Raw genomic sequence first — 18,568 nt, forward strand, 5'->3', positions numbered from 1 at the left:
AAAAAGAAGGAAAAGAAGAAAGAAAAAGAAAAAAAAAGAAAAAAAGAAAAAAAGTAAAAAATAATGGAAAAAAAAGAAAGAGAAAAAAAAAGAAAAAAAAGGGGGAAATTCCCCATCTTCCTGAGAAATCCCTTTGCTTAAACCGCTATAAATGTGAATGCTTACAACCCCGCACACTTCCTTGACTCCCTTCTACCATGCATTCTTAGGCATTACATTGCTCCCATCTCTTTTCCTTCAGGCTGTTTTCATTCCCTTCACTCCTCGAATGCAGGCATGATAACAATACTTTTATTGTATTTTAACACGTATTTTTTATACACCTCCCATTTGCCAGTAAAGTTCTGCTTTGTATTTCCTCTCAGATTGTTTGTCAACAGAGCCATCTCTGCATATTCTTGTAGTTTGATTTGCCACTCAGTAGCCGTTGGCGCTTCTTGCTCTTTCCATCTTTTTGCTATAACTGTTCTTGCCGCTGCAACTGCATACAAAAAGACTTCTTTCAACTTGTTTTTTTTATTAAGTATGGTTGACAAGGTGATCCCAGCCAGGCTCTTTTCATGTGCTTACCACTGACCAATTCATCTTGGCACCTGAGGCAAAGCACAAAATGGCATCCCACAGGGAAGAAGAGGTGAGTGAAGATCTACATCAGGAATTCTACAATGGGAACAAGAGGGTGGGAATCAAATCAATGGTTGAAGTGAGAATCAAGGGCCATCATGTGGGGAAAGGGGTCTGCTCTGAATCATGCCAGGTGGGTGTAGAGCCCAAAAGCCTGTCCTGGTGCCTCCTATCAGCTGAGAGACTGCTGTACTGGCAGCATTTGCGGGTGTGTGTGTGTGTGGCTTCTGAGGAGGACACAGATCCAACCTCCAAGGAGTACTGCACAGCCTTTGTTGCTGCAGCAATGATGCATTCCTTGGAAGCAGGAACTGCTGCCCTCGCAGATCCTGCCGCCTGGCCCTGCCCCTGACCATTGTCCATGCTGGCGAGGGGGTGTGTGCCAACTTGAATAAAATATTAGGGGGAGGGGCAGGTAAGCCCTGTCCTCTATAACCAGTCACAAGATGTGGCACATGCACACCATTTGAATGCCAATGCCCATCAACTTTGTGAGGGATAGCCCCCTCAAATATTTTATTGGGTGGGCAGAAGGTACCTCAGCTCCCACCAGTTGGCTCCTAGGATGCTGGCTGAAGCTTATGGAAGCCCAACAGCACCTGGAGCCCCCTCACCCATTTGTAGAGGCGTGCAAATGGCAGATAGTTGTGAAAGGCACAGGAGCCTACCAGAGAAAAAACTGACAGCCTTATCAAGGGGCTCGATAGACCATTGCGGGTGCAAAAAATCGAGTGATGCGGAGCCTAGAATTCGGTGTGGCCAGGCGCCCATTCTGCAGTAAAGGAACGTCTGAGCGGAAAAAAAGGCGCCTGGCTGGTCTTAGATCCCCTTGGCGCGCGCTGGGGATTTCCACACACCCCTAAAATTCCTTCCCCCTCCATATCGTTCACTGTCACCTCAGCGGGTCAGTGGCCAGTTCTTTTCCTCAGGCCCGCCACCCGGACGGAGAGGGGCGTTACGCGCCAGGCGCGCTGCGGCTGCAGCAAGAGGAACCTTTTCGGCCCGGCGAGGAGGAACCGCCAAGCAGCCCGAGGGGAAGCCGACGGCCGCTGCGGCTGCGGCGGCTAGAGCGAGAGCAAGCTCGAGAAGCAGCAGCTTCGCTAGGCGGGTAGGCGGCGCTTGGGTCCCCCAGGCCCGGCGCGGGTTGGCAGGGGTGAGGGAGCGGAGGCGGGGCGAGAGGCGAGCTGGGTGGGACGCCAGCCTGCGCTGGGCTCGGGCTGCCTGGCTGGCTGGGGTTGAGGCGAAGGAAGCAGCGCGGCGGCGAGCGAGGGCTGCTGTGGCGGCGGCGGCGAAGCAGCAGCAGGCGCAGACGGAGGCTTGGCGCGCTCGGCTTCTCTTCCCAAGCTGCAGGGCGCGCGGCTGGGGCCCGGGAGGGTGCGTGACAGCCGAAGGTGAGAGCCTTTCCTTCCCGTGTCGCCGTCCCCTCGCCTTCCTTTCCCTGCCTCGCTGCTGCCGGCCTAGCGAGCGTGCGGAGGGGAGTCCAGCGGCGTCGGCGGGGCCGGGGCGCCGTTTGGCCGCGCGCTGCAGACATCCTGTTCGGCGGCGCGAGGCCTCCTGCCGCCTGAAGGGGGGAAAACGGGGGGCGGCTTCGCTGTCTCTCTCTTGCGCGCGGCTCCTGCTTCTTCCCCTCCCGGTGACAGGCAGGCAGGCAGGCAAGCAAGCAAGCAAAGCCTTGCCTTGCCTTGCATTCATTTCCCGTCTCCCCTGCCCAGCTGGCTTGGCTTGGCTGGGGGAAGTTGAACTGTAGCGGAGCGGCGTCCTTGCAGCGGCGGGACCCGATCCCCGCGCCAGCCCCGCTGCTGGTTTGCTTGCGAAGGAGGGGGAAAAAAAAAAAGCTTTCTCTGGTAAAGGGCGCTCGGGATTGCAGGAGGTTGCATTTATGGCAGCCCCGCTCCTCAGCCCCAGACAAGCCTAGGTGCCCTCCACTCTCAAGGTCTGGGAACTGGGAAGGGTGCGAGGAAGGGAGGAATTGCCGGATTAAATACTTCGTATTCCCTGCCTTGCCTCCGGTGCTGGTGGAGGCCGACAGAGTTAAAAGCTGCGCTGAACTGCATGCATCGCGGTTAGGCGAATTTTTGAAAAACCCGGAAGGAATAACCATCTCGCTGACTTTATATTTCAAAATCAGAACACGTTTCCTTTTTCTTTCTTTTTCTGCCTCCCCCCCACCCCCGGTGCTTATTTTACGGACTTTGCACAGCGGCTGTGCTGCGTGAGGAAGTCCGCTGCTGGCTTATGTGGGGAAGCAAATCAAAAGAGTGCATGGCACTTCTTGGTCTAGACAGTGTGCAATGGCAAGAGTGGAGCACAAGGTGCTAGACTTGGTTGGTGCTAAATAAAGCTGGCTAAATATTGACACTAAAATCTCATTCTCTGGATAAGTGAGCAATCCACGGAAGTTAATCTGGAAAATTGCTTCACACCATTTTCCTGATAGGAATTTTAATCATGTATCTGAAGGCTTACCCCCCCCCCCTGTAATGTATTCATATTATAAGTACCAAATTTGCATAATGTTGTCCAACATAACTTTGCTCTTTTCTACATGTATTGTCTTTACTATTTTGAAAAACTTTAATTTCTCTTATAAATAAATAAGCAAACTCTACTACCCTATCCTGAATACACAGGGAGACTTACTGGTTTTAATTAGATGCAATGTGAAGCAGAGATGCAATTTGTTGAATTCATAGCCCTGGTATTATATGGAGCTTGTGTTGCCAAAGCTGCATTTCAGTGTAATGAGCTGTTAAGGGAACTTCTTGTGCTATCGAGAGTGCTGCATTGTGTTTGTTTTGGGATTTACTGATGGCATTTTAGAAAAAATAGCTCTTACTAGTGTATTGTGTCTTTCCTGGAAATGGAAAGTGTCTGGTTCTGGAGGAACAAACTGCTGGTTGAAGGATTTGAGTTCATGAGGGGGAGAGGAAAGTCTAGTGTTTTCTGCTGCCAAATCCTTGCCTCTAAGCATTGGATTAAAACGTGCCCACACTGAAAAAAGAGGGTATAATATGCATAGAACCAATTAAATAGGCAGAGAAATTTCTAGCTATTCAGATGACAAGTGCAAAGGGAATTGCAAAAGGAATTAAGCAAGGTGTTGCATTTTCACATGATGTGTCTTGCTGGGTTATATTTTTATTATTCATCAACAGAAAAAAATCCAGTGTGCGGTACCCATAATGTGAAAAATGAAGACATTGCGTTGTATCCAACATAATCTCTACTCAGAGTAAACCCATTGAAATTAATGAACTTGACTAACTTATTTCTTAATTTCAATAGGTCTACTGTGCGTAGAACTTAGTTGGATACAGATAAATTAATTGAATGTATAAGGGAGCAAAAAACCAACACCCTAGTAAAATCTCTGTGGTGCCGACAGGAGGAGCTATTATAACTTAAGGCTATGGCACTCAGGTGCAATCCTGTGCCTCTCTACTCGGCAGCAAGTTCTGTTGAGTGCATTGAAACTTCTATTTCAGTAAGTACACAGTTGTAGTCTTAATGTGAAGCTTTTTGAGGAATGAATGCAAAGTCTAAAAATTTGTATAGTAGAACAGATTCTTTGCATGTATAAGGTACAGTTTGTTAAATAATTTTGGCCAGAAGAGCTAGGAATGACTTCTACAGTCAGAGTATACTGTTCTGAGGTAGAGGGACTGCTAAGAATTCCATTACTCCTCAGAATTAAAACCTGTAAGCTACAGAAGGGTAAAATCTGGACCACATAAATTTAATGGGCATTCTGCTTTTTGATCAGGCAAATCCAATTCCACTTTATTTAAAAGATCATAATAATGTTTGCATATAGTACTTGGGATTGTCCTGCAATGCTGTAATCACTTATAAGGGAGTAAGCCCCATTGCACTCCATGGAATTTACTTCTGAATAGATGTGCAGAGAATTGCATTCTAACTTCTTTAAAAGCTCCTATAATTAGTACAGGACTGTTTACAATAATGGCTGGAGACAGTGTTTTAATTATGTTTAAAATGTGATTGGCTTGTGGAACAAATTAATAGCACAAAGAATAAATGTAACAAGTAAATAGTTCTTTTAAAAAGTTATTGCTTAATATGTAAGGTCATAAGGATGTCTTAGGCGGAGCAAACAGCTCTTCAGCACAACTTCAGAAGCAGAAAACTCATACTAAAATGCCTTGGTCAAGGAAAGAGTTGAGTCTATCCTGAGAGATTCTTTCCTGTTCTCAAACTGACTGCAAACCAGAGACTGATCTGTACCCTATCACTTGCTAGTATAAATACTGCAGTATTTCTGTATTGTGGAAGTATTGGAGCATGGCAGCTGTGTTAGTAAGATCCATCAGTTTGCTGTCTTGGAGAATAGGCTTAACATCTAGAGGTTTGCTGGGCAAGACCATTGCTTGGCCCTGATTTCCAATACAGATTTGCACTGCCTGATAACAAAAAGGCAAAATGAAACTGCTGCGCTTGGGGAATACATTAGTACATGGGTATAAAGAAGTTCAGCACTTAACAAAGCAACTTGGGGCATTTGCTTCCCATGTGATACATTGCCAACCCTGATGTTCAAGGGGGTTGTTGCTGTATTGTATCTACAATGCAATCCTCCCTTTTCAGATTTAACTGCAAGTCAGTTGGGGTGGGTGGAGGGGCTGTGCTATCTTTCTCTACTGGTGGGGAAGGGAGAAATAGGTCAAACTAGACATATTTTACAGTGTTTAGAGAAGAACTCTAATTGGCAGTGTGCCAAAATGGTTGTGGCAACGAGAACAAAGTGAGTAGGCCTCCTCACACACTTGTGCGCTTGTGGAACTGAAACTATTTCTTAACGTGATAGTAAATATTTCAAAGCATTTGAGATATTTGGAGAAGTGTTAATTTTCTGGCACAGGTTGTGTATATATTTAGTTTAGTGTTGGCGATGTTCCAGACTCTCAAGTCAAGGTGTGTTTAAGTGGACTTGCTTGTTTGTTGCAAGAATTAGTGACGAAAACAACGTACACAGAAATTACTGTAGAACAATTTAATTAATACTTACGGTGCATTCCCCCTTGTTTCCAGTTCCAGATGTGTTCCTAGGCATAGTTGTGAAAGTTCTAGAGTTATTAGAAGACTTTCATAGCCAATGCCGAAGTGTTCAGTTCCTTAGTGGGGGGGTGTTGAGGCACATAACCTTACCTCCCCACCACTATACTCCAAGAGTCTAAATCCAGTATAAGATGTTTGGCTAGCTTCCACCAGTACATAAGAGCCCTGCAGGATCATATCAAAGGCTTATCTAGTCCAGCATTCTAGGCCAGCCTGATGCCTGGGCAATAGCACAGTCCCATAGGTGCACTGGCAATGCAGTGCAAAATTCTGCATGCTGTATCTGTAGAAAGTGGTTTTCTTTTCTATTTTGTTGTTGTTCAGTCGTTCAGTCGTGTCCGACTCTTCGTGACCCCATGGACCAGAGCACGCCAGGCACCCCTATCCTCCACTGCCTACCGCAGTTTGGCCAAACTCATGCCAGTCGCTTTGAGAACACTGTCCAACCATCTCATCCTCTGTCTTTTCTATTAGAGGCTGATTACTGAGTGTAATCAGTAAATATATATATATACTGATATGCATATTTTTTCTTACTAAGTGGTTTACCCCTGAGTTTTGGTGGTGGGCTTTGTTAGAAGTTTTTGCATTTGTCAAACGACTTAGAGGCGCCACCTTCTCTGGAGGATCGAGGGGACCTGATGCGATATCCTGTCGTCGTGCATGCGATGTTGCACGACATCAGGATTGGGGGGCACAGTGCCTCAGCCCCCAGGGGCTGGCACCCTTGTAGCATATCAATTCTTTCAATGCATCATTTCCCCTTCTTGTCAAGTTCTTTTTGCAGATACCAGAGAGTGGAGAAAATTAGCATACAGTGATACTGCATGTTCATTTGTGGGTTCCTAAGTACAGTGGAAGGGCTGGAGTATTGTGGGAGAAGAGCTTTTGTAGAGAAGCTACATGGTCCATTTGGATGGTTGATAACTTGTTGCATCTTCATCATCAAAGGGGCAGCTTTGCAGTGAGGAGTGTAACAGAATGACAGAAGAGGTGCCCCCCCCCAAAATAGGCACATGTAACAGAGCTTACTGCCTCTCAAATGTAATTCTTGTTTAATCAAAGCAGTCAGTATACCCAACTAACATAACCAAAGTAGGAGTTTGGGAAGGGACTGTACTAGTAGGAGGCCTGTTTCTCCTCTTTAGTTTCACCTTTTAATTATGTTGATAGATGGTGACTTGTGCAGAGCTGCTTCTTGACATTGTGTATATTCACAGGAATGCTCTTTTATACTTGGCTTACAGTCACACAGCCAAATGACAACATGCATGAAAATAATTCTGTTTATGGATGATGATTGGTTGTCCTTATTGATTAGTCTTCACCAACATTTACTCAGTGCATTGGAGACGTAGGGGATCAAAAGGCACTTTCCCCCATATATTATGAAGCATGGCTCATAGAAGAGTAAAAATGGTGTAAAATCCCATGTTTTTAAGATCATGAGAACCAAAGGTCCTGTTATCATTACTTACAATATATTTGCCAGTCATCAGTAGACAGAGATATGGCACTTTGTGCTCCATTTTTCTTCATTCATACATAACTGCACATTGCAGGTCTAGATACAGAAAAAGATAATAACTTTTAGTAAACATTTACATCCATTAGTAACTGTCGGTTATATTGAGAAATATTTCCCCATATTTTATCCCCTGATGCGACTACTGAATCTGTGTCATTGCGATTGCTTGTGAAGCCATCTGTGCTACAAGCTTCTTCACATAATTCCTCTTCTTCCTGTGGACTCACTAATACAGTCATCAGGTATAGACAACTAATCATCCAAACAGTGTTATTAATGGAGTAGTTGGTGATAATAGCAGTACAGTTGTCTTAACTGAAATCTTTGGTAAGAAGTTATTTGTAAATAGAGAAGCAAAGTGCTGGGTGTAGGAGGAAAGAGGTCAACAGTGGTACCATCACTATTTTGGATCTCAGTATCTTGAGCTTCAATATTTTGTTTGTGTGAGATTCTATCTTGTTTCTAATTTTTCCATATTTCTATGGTAGCCCTGTTTTCACAGAACAGTAAGCCATGGTCAATAACAAACCATGGCATACCACAAATCATGCTCGCCACACTCCTTCCTTTACTGAGCTGGGTGCTTTCTGAATGTTACATGTGAACCAGCACTCATGCTTTGCTTGTCTCCAGACGAGCTGTGAGCAGAAGCCAAGGTTTGTTCTTGGCTTCTGTTTGTGGCTTGTTTGGAGAGAAACAAATTAAGCCCTGGTTCACATTTATTTTCTCTGTGCTAAGCAAAGGGAGCAGCAGAGTAGATGCAATATGAGCAATCATGGTAAACCATAGTTTATTTCATACTATGGTTTACCATGATGTATGAACCAAGGCCAGGTCCTAAGAACAAATTCAGGAGACATAATGGAAAGCTCTTTGGTTTCCAGCATCCAGAAACTTGAGGACCATGTAGGACAGGGGCAGGGGACCTTTTCCAAACCTCCCCCATCCTCTGCAGGTCACCTTGACAGGTGCAGGAGGTGCTCACTTGTCAGTTGCGTGATCCCATTGTGACATCAGGTGATAACTTCAAAGGTGCTTGCTAAAAGCATGCTACAGATCATAGAATCATAGAATCATAGAATCATCGAGTTGGAAGAGACCACAAGGGCCATCCAGTCCAACCCCCTGCCAAGCAGGAAACACCATCAAAGCATTCCTGACAGGTGGCTGTCAAGCCTCTGCTTAAAGATGAAGAATGTCTATTTGCAGCTGTGGTTTGAATCCAAACATCCAATTTTATTTTCATTTATTTATTACATTTATATACCACCTTTATCTTCAGAGGATATCAAGGTGGCATACATTGTTCTCCTCCCCAATTCATCCTCGCAACAACCCATGGGTTAGGCTGAGAGATGGTGACTGGCCCAAGGTCACCCAGCGAGCTTCATGGCTGAGTGGGAATTTGAACCACACTAATGGACGAAGCAGGGCTCACTTTCAGTGCCCATCAGTTGATGGGCACTGAAAATGACCCCCCCCCCTTAGTGCAGCTGATCCCCGTGTGGCTCAGATGCATGAAGGCACAGTATGTCACAGTATAGAACATGTATACAGTACTGCCTTTGGTGCAGAAGACAAAACTGTCTCCTTAACTCATAATTTTCATGCTTTTTGATGCATGAATGACTTTGTAAGAACCTTAACTCTACTGAAGGAGTTTTGATCCTAGAATTATTAGGTCAGGTGTAAATGGTTTCTGTGACTTTGAAAATGTAGGATTGGGTACCACGTCTATTCTACTATGCGTTCATGAAATACAGATTTTTTATATATATAAAAAAATGTGTTATGTGATTCTACTGCAACTGGGATAGAGCAGGGTTTTCCCCCCAGAGAATTTCTGTGGCAGAATTCCTCCATCAGTCAGAATTTTCACATAACCGTTATTCATTATACTTTGCAGCAAATGGCAGAGTGGCTATTAAAATGCAGTATGAAAAAAAATATTATCCTGTAAATAGTCTCACCTGCTAGAATTACATAGCCCCCTGAAGACATTTTATTCTTTGCTTTAAAAGGTTTTCACTGTTTAAGTGAATGCTTTCACTTGTTGGTACAGCAATGCAGCAATTAGATTATGATTTGAATTTAGGTTTTTCTATAGCTGTAGAATGAATAACAGGTGAAATAATAAAAACTTTATAAGTCACCTACTGTTCTGGGTTTCTGTAAGCTAGTGTTTAGTGTGTATATTTATAGTATTTTACAGCAGTGTATTGCTTTTCTAACTTCGTAATCACACCAATATGATTTAAATGTTCAAGCCTCGTCTCTTGCTCCGGGTCTAATTTAAGTATTTACCACTTCCCCCAGCCTGACAAAATACTGCTCCTTAGGTGGTCCAGCTTCAGTACAGTTACATAAAGCTGTGGGAAATCACATCAAAATATAAAAGGAATAAGTTAAAGTCTTCATAGAAAAATTGTAACCTTGCTGTTAAATGTATAGTTTCTACGGAAATAAAAAAAAATGGAAGCACATGATTTCATGTGTAAAACCAATTTGTGTTCAAGCAATGCTTCTTCTCAAAAGAACCACCCCAAAGCAAGAAGGCATGTTTGGGAGGATGCCAAGGGTTAAACCCACCCTAGTTTAATTCACTCTTTCTCATGCTTGCCCTCAGCATTGGAGAAGGTAGACCAGTAGGGAGAAGAGCACTGATCCCCTGGGAATATTTTATAGATAAGAGCCCTAGAGCACCTTTCCTGCCTTCTCCTGTCTTAGAACTTAAGCTCCTCTGTCCATACTCGGTCGCTCGATTCTGTGCTGCCATGATGGGTATTCGCTGAAGGATAGTTTGCGCCACAAACTAGGCCTAAAATGAGAGAACTGTGCTCCTTCATGCTCTCCCCCTTATTGTCGCTTTTAACTGTCTGTCCCCGTTTCTGTCTTTTTAAGCATGTATGATATAATCACCTTTAAATCGCTAGTCATTATCCCTTACCTGTTTTAAGTCTTAGGTGTTCAGTTTATCCGTATGATTTATCTTATGCTGGCCTGTGACCGAAATAAAGTTTCATACTGATATTGAAGCTCCTCTGTAAAATAAAAAATAAAAAATGTATAAACTAGGGATTCAGTAATTTGCATGGGGGTGGGGGTGGTGGAAGTGTGCCAAACAGAGAGCAGGGGTGACTTAGCCATTAAGGATGAGCACTTACGGTATTAGGGAGACTTCCCATAGAACCATAGTGTTGGAAGGGACCCCGAGGATCATCTAGTCCAACTCCTTGCAATGCAGGAATATGCAGCTGTCCATTTGGGGATCGAACCTGCAACCTTGGCATGATCAGCACCATGCTCCAGCCAACTGAACTATCCATTCTAGCAACCCCTGGACTGGAATGAGGAAGCATTGTTCACCTGGTTTCCCAATGCAGAGGTCGCTGCTGGTAACAGAGAGGCGAGATGGTGGGGAGGGTGGCATGGTGTGGGGGCACTCAACCTGATGCCCCCACCTCTCTGCCCACATTATACTTATTTCCACACCAGCGTGCCCCTCTCAGTTACTGGCAGTGACCTCCTCAGTGAGAAGCCAGGCAAGCAATGTTGCCCCACCCTGTTCTGTCCCACCAGACTGGACTTGATTTCCAAAGTAGAGGCAGTACTACAAGAAGTAGCGCGCTGGAAACTAGTTGTTAGTGCTCACCCCCTATCTATATTACGAAAAGAGGGGTGTTCGTGTAGGAGCTTCCTCTTGGTGCCAAATAGATTCTTTTCTGGGTTCTTGGAGTTCTAGTTTGAAGTCCGTATTGTCAGGTCTTTTTGTTCTGTGGCAGCACACTTGTTTCTGAAACATTTCCCACTAGAACCTGAGCTTACCATAGTTAGAGAATGGGAGTAATTGTGTTAATTTCATGTTTGAATTTTTTTCTTCCTCTGTAGGTGAAGTATGTGTGCAGAACTCCAACGCAAAAAGTTTAAGAAAAGCGAACCTTTTCCAGCAAGTACATCTGAAGGAGGTGCAGCAAGGAGCAATTTTCAGCTCACCTTGAAAAATTGTGCCCATAAGTGCCAAGCTGACCTGAAAAGGAACTAGCTGGGAGTCTATACATAGATAAAAGTCTACTCTTCTGAAATTTCACTGATTAAATGTAAAAGACGTACATACAGCCTCAGCTGTAGAGCCACAGATTCTGGTGCTTCTTATGTGTTTGTGTTACAGTCCTTCTAACTGACACGTTACTTCCCCTGTTTATAACTTCTTTCGCTGTATATACAATAAAACCGAGTAGCACTGTGTTGCTGTTATTCGCCATAATAATTGAATGTTAAGACCTTTGCCAAAATGAGTGCAGAAGGATACCAGTACAGAGCTTTGTATGATTACAAAAAAGAACGAGAGGAAGACATTGACTTGCACCTGGGAGATATTTTAACTGTGAATAAAGGTACTTTAGTTGCCCTTGGATTCAATGACGGGGAAGAAGAAAAACCTGAGGAAATTGGTTGGCTGAATGGTTACAACGAAACTACTGGAGAAAGGGGGGACTTCCCAGGAACTTACGTAGAATATATCGGAAGAAAAAAGATTTGTCCCCCAACTCCAAAGCCTCGTCCTGTTCGACCCCTTCCTGTGGCACCAAGTCCGGCAAGAGTAGGAACAGACAATGATCAACCAGGTTAGTGGTGACTTGCTCCCCCACCCCCACAGCTAATCATTGTGGTTCAATGTCCAAGCCTGTATTCTATGGAATATTAAGTGGATACTGCAAACGGTAGGTCATTGAAATTGGTCAGAACACTGGTAGCTTTTTATTATTACTATTACTATTATTATTCATATTTTTCTTTGTAACAACTGCATTTTCCTATTTGGACTAGAAAATAGTTCATGCTTTCCTTGCATTTTGCTTGCCCTTGTGCAGCATGACCATAAAATAGCGAAAACCATAGTGGTTTTGGGAAGTACTTCAGCATACTTGCCTTCAGACTGTGTTCCAGGGAACCCTGTGGCACTTCAGTTAGCATGTTGGTAACAGCAAACGAGTTTTCTTGAAAGATACATTTTCCATTACTACTGAATTTCCTCTGTAACATTTTACTCTTTTGAGTCTCAGGGCATGTTGTCAAGTCAGCTAGGGTGAGATCTGGCTAGTACTCTTCAGTACTGTGCTCTTGAAAATCTACAGAATACTCTGCAAAAAAGTAGGGGTTCTCTTCAAGACAAGTGTGGAAGGGGTGTCCTGAATGTAGCCTCCCCCCAAAAAAAGCTGTTGCTCTAACACAGGGGAGGCCAACTCCCAATGGACCGTGATCTACTCCTAGAGTTAAAAACTGGGAGTGATCTACCCCCCTTTGGAGGGTTCAGGTCAAAGTTGTTGAGATTTTTTAGGGAGAAGGAAAACCCAATTTTTAGGGGTGTAGGGGAAGGTTGTTGAGCATTTTTTAGGGGAGCCAAAGTTGATGAGTGTCTTTAGGGGGGAGCCAGTGATCTACTGGTGATCTACCACAGACATCCAGTGATCTACCAGTAGACCTACCTGTTGGACATACCTGCTCTAACACATAGGACCGGGAAATTCTTAGATAATAAACATTTCAGTTTAGAGCAGCTATCACCAACATGGTGCCCTCCAGATATTCCAGATACTGCAATTCCCATCACTCAAGATTATTGGCTGCACTGCCTGAGGCTGATGGGAGTCTGGCAATTTGTATGATCTGCATACATGAATTACAACTATTTCAATAACACCTGGATAGTAGTAACCACACATATCACTGAAACTATTACTTGCGGCTATAAATGGAAATGAAATATCACTGCTACTATTGCCTTGTATTCATGTGCCAATTCTGCTAATGTAGCTTAAGAAAATGTACACCGACATTATTCAGATAAATCCATGGTTTTTAAATGCAACAGGTGCCAGCCCAACCATCATGCAGAATGAGGCAATGCGTCTCAGGTGGCAGGTGCTGCTGCAGCAGCCCATGGCTGCTCCTCCAGATTTCTCCAGTTCTTCCACTGCCCCCCACCCCAGCAAATGTGGCCTGCTGCCTCAGATGTAGTAAAAGATGCCATCTTATCACTAGTGTCAATGTAAGGTTCAACTGCTGGCCCATCTGGTTTTTGCTTGAGGGAAATGCCATTTTGTCCTTTGCTTCAGACAGCAAAATGTCTTCAACTGGGCCTAAATGTATTTTTGCTGTCCTCTGAGGCATACTGGTATTGAAAGCCAGGTCAATCAACTTTTTTTTGTAAGAAATATATGCATGTAAGAGAAGGAGGTTGGGAAGGAGATGGTTTTCACTCTCCTTCACCACCCCACAGTCCATGCCCCCCATATCTGCTCCAGATTGTTGGGAGGACCCTCTGGAACAGCATGGGTGATGGTTTGGTGCTTGCAGGGGGGCATGGGAATCACTGGAAATTGCCTCGCTCTCATCTTCTCCTGATGGAAGGTTCCAATGGAACAGAGAGTCTTCCATCATTACAGAGATGCCAGTTGGATGCAACACTTAGTCTTGGTGACTTCTAGTCCTTCATGTTCTCTCTTCAAGCTCTCTCTCGCTCTCTCTCTCTCTCTCTCTCTCTCTCTGTGTGTGTGTGAGAGAGAGAGAGAGAGAGAGAGAGAGAGAGAAACAGAAGTAACTTACTAGGAAATCATTTTTGTTACTTTAAATGAATTCACGTAACATGAATCTTCATCGTTTTGTTTGTTGAGTAACAGTGTTTGTCATCTTCACCTTTCATGGACCCCTGAATCCCGCCCGGCCTCAGAATCCCAAAGTAGTACAGAATGGTAAAATGTTAAAGCTTGATTCAGAAAAGTAGTTGCTGGTGGGAAGGTGGCACATGTTATGTGACAAAGTGGAGTGGAATTGAATTGCAGGAGGTGGCTCTGACTACATGTATCTGTGTACATCTATCTCCTTTGTCGTTGCCTGGGGAGCAGGATGTGCATAAATGAATTTCCCTCGGAGGTTCTGTTGTGCAGAATGCCCACAAAGTAGAAGAGAAAGTGGAAACATGTAACATGATACTATCTGCTGTCTTTCTTACACATGGCAAATGTAAGCACCATGCATGTTTAATAGAGCTGTTTTAGAACAAAAGAGGGAATGATTCACAACTGTGTAAGTGTTCCATGAAGTAGTGACAATATGGCTGCCTACAGCTTTATGTTGAAAACATAATCTCCCCTTACACATTAGGTATTAAGAAATGCCTTTGGATCCTACGGTGTGGGGAAAATATTTGTTGCTTAAATACCAGCACTGGTCCCTTCCCTCTTCTGGAGCCACAGTGTAAATTATTAAAAGTGGGATTTCTGTTCCCAGGATTATGAAATGGTTAATCTTTTATATAGTCCAGATGAATGTGGGCAGCGAACCAACAGGAACCTTCCCAGGATAATAAACCATTGTTCTGCACATTAGAGTGCATTTTGACTATAAGGAGACTTGATGTAAAGCTTGCTTGACTGTATTTGGTCAAGTTTATATTTTCCAGGCTTAACTTGTTTCATATTGCTCTATAAGTAGGAGAGGGAGCACATGAGGAGTGATCTTTCTTACTGTACTACTTGGAGTCAAATTGAAAATGAAAACACAGTTGTATGGTTTACAGATTAGGCCTCTGTTGTGGTTTCTCACTGATATATTCACCATGGTACCTTTCCCCCAAACTATTTTTAACATGTGTTCCCATAAACAAAACAAGCTTTATTTGGGGTTTCTGCTTTTGTTTATCAGACTTAGTAACTTGATACTTGGAACGCTTCTCTTTCCGTAATCAGACAAGTGTTTTGTCTTTGTGAGCATACATATCTTGACATCAACAGATGTGATTGAAAATTGTGCACTATGTTTGAGGAAGGCTAAGCTTTAATTAGCCAACAGAAATGTTTTCTTTTTCAAATTTAATTTTCTATGCTAACCTAGGATTCAATGTATATAATGCTAACCAAAGCAATTTAATGTATGTCTACATAACATAGACTACATAACATAGAAACTCTTAAGGGGTTGTGGAAGACATATAATAATTGTTTCCAACAGTTTCGTCTCAGCCTTTTGCAGTTAAAGTAACGGTTTTGTAGCACCCTAATGACCAACAAATTAGTAACTGGCTTACCCATTGCAGGATCTTTGTTATCTTCAGTACTGTTTTGCTTTGTGAATGGTTCTACAGTCGTACCTCGTGTTGCGTTCGCTGCAGGTTGCGAACGGCATGGGTTACGAATGCAGCAAACCCGGAAGTGTTTACTTCCATGTTTTGCCGTGCGCGCGCAGAAGCACTGTGCACAGTTTGCGCATGCGCAGAAGCTTTCTGCACAGGTCGCGCATGCGCAATATCGCCACTCGGGTTGCGGACTTTTCGGGGTGCGAACGGCACCCCAGAACGGATCGTGTCCGCAGCCCGAGGTACCAGTGTACATACATTTAAGCTTTTAACATATCAGTCTGCACTTTGCCCTTCATGTTCCTTTGACCTCATTGCTTACAATCCTTTCCCTTTGCATGTATACAGCAATTTAGGATAACATTTCACCCATCTGATGAAGTGGACCTTGCTTACCAAAAGCATGTGACATAAGAAATACATTAATCTTTAAGATGCAATGCAACAAAACACTTTTTTAAAATAATAACAGTGGTTAGCCTTACTGCTGAAAAATGAAATTCCTCTTTCTAACCCTCCCGTTTTTAAAATACAAATTAGTTATTGGGAATTCCAGTGATTATCTGAGGGTAGGACCTCTATGTACTCGTGTAAGTACATCTTGACAGTAAGGGCCAATTTAACATTATCTTGATGATGGGTCTACTGCTTTCCCATGTTTAGAACTCTTTCTGTTATTGTCATATCTAGAAAGAGGAATCATGTGGTATGGGGAAACCATGTGGTTATGTCAAACACCAATATCATTTCTTCCAGGGATGCTGGTCTTGGAAGAAACCACATTACTCGCCCACACAGTGTGGTTTCTCTTTTCAGATTGGAGCCATAAGGGATTTAGCCAACAGGAACCGGCTGTCACACTGCTCTGGTAACCAAATAGCCATAACTTATGGATGAAATTCAGGAACACCCCCTTGAAATTTTGTAGACAGTGCTGTTTATACTTTGGTCATTACTGGGGGGAGGGGGAGTTGGGGTGATTGGAGAAGTACGGATGGTCTTCAACTAGGTTTTGCTCAGAGGAGGCCTGTTGAAATCAGTGGACCTAACTTAACCATGTTCATTTCAATGCATCCATTCTCAGCAAATTTTTGTTGAATACCTCCCAAGGTATGTTTCCCTTTCCAGTATCCCCCCACCCCCACCCCAGCTTATTCTACTCCACTAACATTTGTGTGAGTATCAGTGCTGGTATAATCATATGGTTGCAAGATGGAGGGCACTTCTATCTGTATAACCTTTAAGATGTTTATTGGTTTACACACACACACACACACATACTATCACTTTTGGGTATGGTGGTTGTCCTACCAATTAATATTAGAAATATATTTTCAAAGGTAAAAAGTTTCCAAAAATAACCTGGGGGGAGGGGGAGGGAGAGGGAGAGACATAGCAGTGAAGGGGGGGACATATCTTTGTGAGTTTCACCTCTCCATTTGACAACATTCGTCAAAGCTCAACAGCATGGCCTTTCTCTATGTATATTCTGTCTTTTGTTGGGAATTGCACAGAGAGGGAAATGCAATTATGAGCACCCTGCAGAAGAATTCAGATAATCCCTAGGGACATCTTCCTCAAGGGAGAGTGGCTACTTGTACAAATAAACAATATCAGGAGCCTTTATGGATAGTAAAATATTGAAAATTGACAGTTCAGCGCTGTGAAACAGCATCCTATTCTACAGCATATTTGTGTTTCTTTTTATTTGTAAGAGGCATTGCAATCTACTGGACTGATTCCCCAGCAAAGCAAGTGGGGTTGGTTGTTTACTGCTGAAATAAAGCTTCTGAAAAGATAAGTGACAATATCTCAGCTTGGGAAAATCTCTACTGCTGTTTTTCAGACCCAGAAAGAAAATGTTTCAAAAGTTTATTGCATTATTTACAAAGATGTGAAATAATATATGAAGTCTCTTCAATATTTGTACAGATACTTCTGTGGGAGGCAATTGTTGGTATATCCATGAAATATATTGCAAAGGCAGGTGCTTTTAAAACCTGTGACATTTACAAGTAACATCCTGCCCTAACCCACATTTCAATATGTATCTTGATCCCTGTACTCTAAAATATCAATCAAGCAAAGTAGCTGAGAAGTTGGTATTCCATCATGGACTTGTACATCCTGGACTTGCACATGTGCTGGAAATCAAAGAGTGAGCTATATCTACATGTTTGCCCGCGGAGATAATAGTTCTATTCAGGTGTTCTAAATACCTGTGTAGGAGGCATAAGGGGCTCCACCCCTACACTCTGCGCCTTCCCACGTTGAGCAGGATGATCTGAAGTGGGATAATAAGCCCGTTCAACACTATAAAAGCAGGAATGTCAGGATGGAGGGACGTGGGGCTGACTTCCTGAACTCTGCAGGCTCTGTATAGTTAGACATTGTTAATGCCTAAAGAGGGCTAATGTATGCATGCTAACAATTCTGAACTCCAGAATGAAGAGGTGTGTGTGTGTGTGTGTGTGTGTGTGTGTGTACATGGCTGTTTTATTCCTAATGAGGAGGAAAAAGGGAAAGGAATTAGTACAATTTCTTCTTCTTCCTCTTCCTCCTCCTCCTCCTCCTCCTCCTCCCCTTCCCTGCCCATCAGACTGGGTTGCCCCATCCACTCTGGGCGGCTTCTAGCACACATAAAAGACAGTAAAACTTCACACATTAAAAGGCTTCCCTATACTGTACAGGGTTGCCTTCAGATGACTCCTAAAGGTTCTATAGTTACTCATCTCTTTGACATCTGATGGGAGGGCTGTTCTACAGGTTGGGTGGGTCCTGCTAGCTAGGGATGATGGGAGTTTTAATCCAAAAACAGACTGAGACCCAAGTTTGGGGAACTCTGTTATGGTAATACACTTTCTGAACAACTTTTACATCAGTACTGTTGAAAAATGCATTGTCATTTCAATATGCCTCATAAAATGTCTACCTGTTTAGGAAGTTTGTGTTCACTAGGTTTTTTTAAGGGCTAAATGGCTGATTTATCAAAGGAATTCTAGGTACCTATTAACCTTAAGTAATATACACACAAAAGGGATGGAATTATCTGTTTGCTTGGCATATTTTTGGTGTTACATTTGAACAACTGATTTATTTATTTTTAAAAGGCTAAACCACTCCCCCCCTCAACACCACAGAGCTTCTCTAACTGCTGTTTGACTGCATCTGCTGGTAAATACCCGTAGTCCCAAAAATATTTAACA

The 18,568-nt window shown here is 43.3% G+C and overlaps 1 protein-coding gene across 1 annotated transcript in view; it reads left to right on the forward strand.

Annotated features, from left to right (window-relative positions):
- Positions 1-1,899: 1,899 nt before the first annotated feature.
- PIK3R1 (phosphoinositide-3-kinase regulatory subunit 1) overlaps positions 1,900-18,568 on the forward strand; it is a 60,137-nt gene continuing 43,468 nt past the window's right edge. The window contains exons 1-2 of the mRNA XM_033164578.1: positions 1,900-2,015; positions 11,117-11,853. Coding sequence (XP_033020469.1) covers positions 11,520-11,853 — 334 coding nt within the window. The 5' untranslated portion in view covers positions 1,900-2,015; positions 11,117-11,519. The remainder of the gene's footprint in view (positions 2,016-11,116; positions 11,854-18,568) is intronic.

The sequence above is a fragment of the Lacerta agilis genome, chromosome 11 (genome assembly GCF_009819535.1).
Source record: "Lacerta agilis isolate rLacAgi1 chromosome 11, rLacAgi1.pri, whole genome shotgun sequence".
In the NCBI taxonomy this organism is placed as follows: Eukaryota; Metazoa; Chordata; class Lepidosauria; order Squamata; family Lacertidae; genus Lacerta; species Lacerta agilis.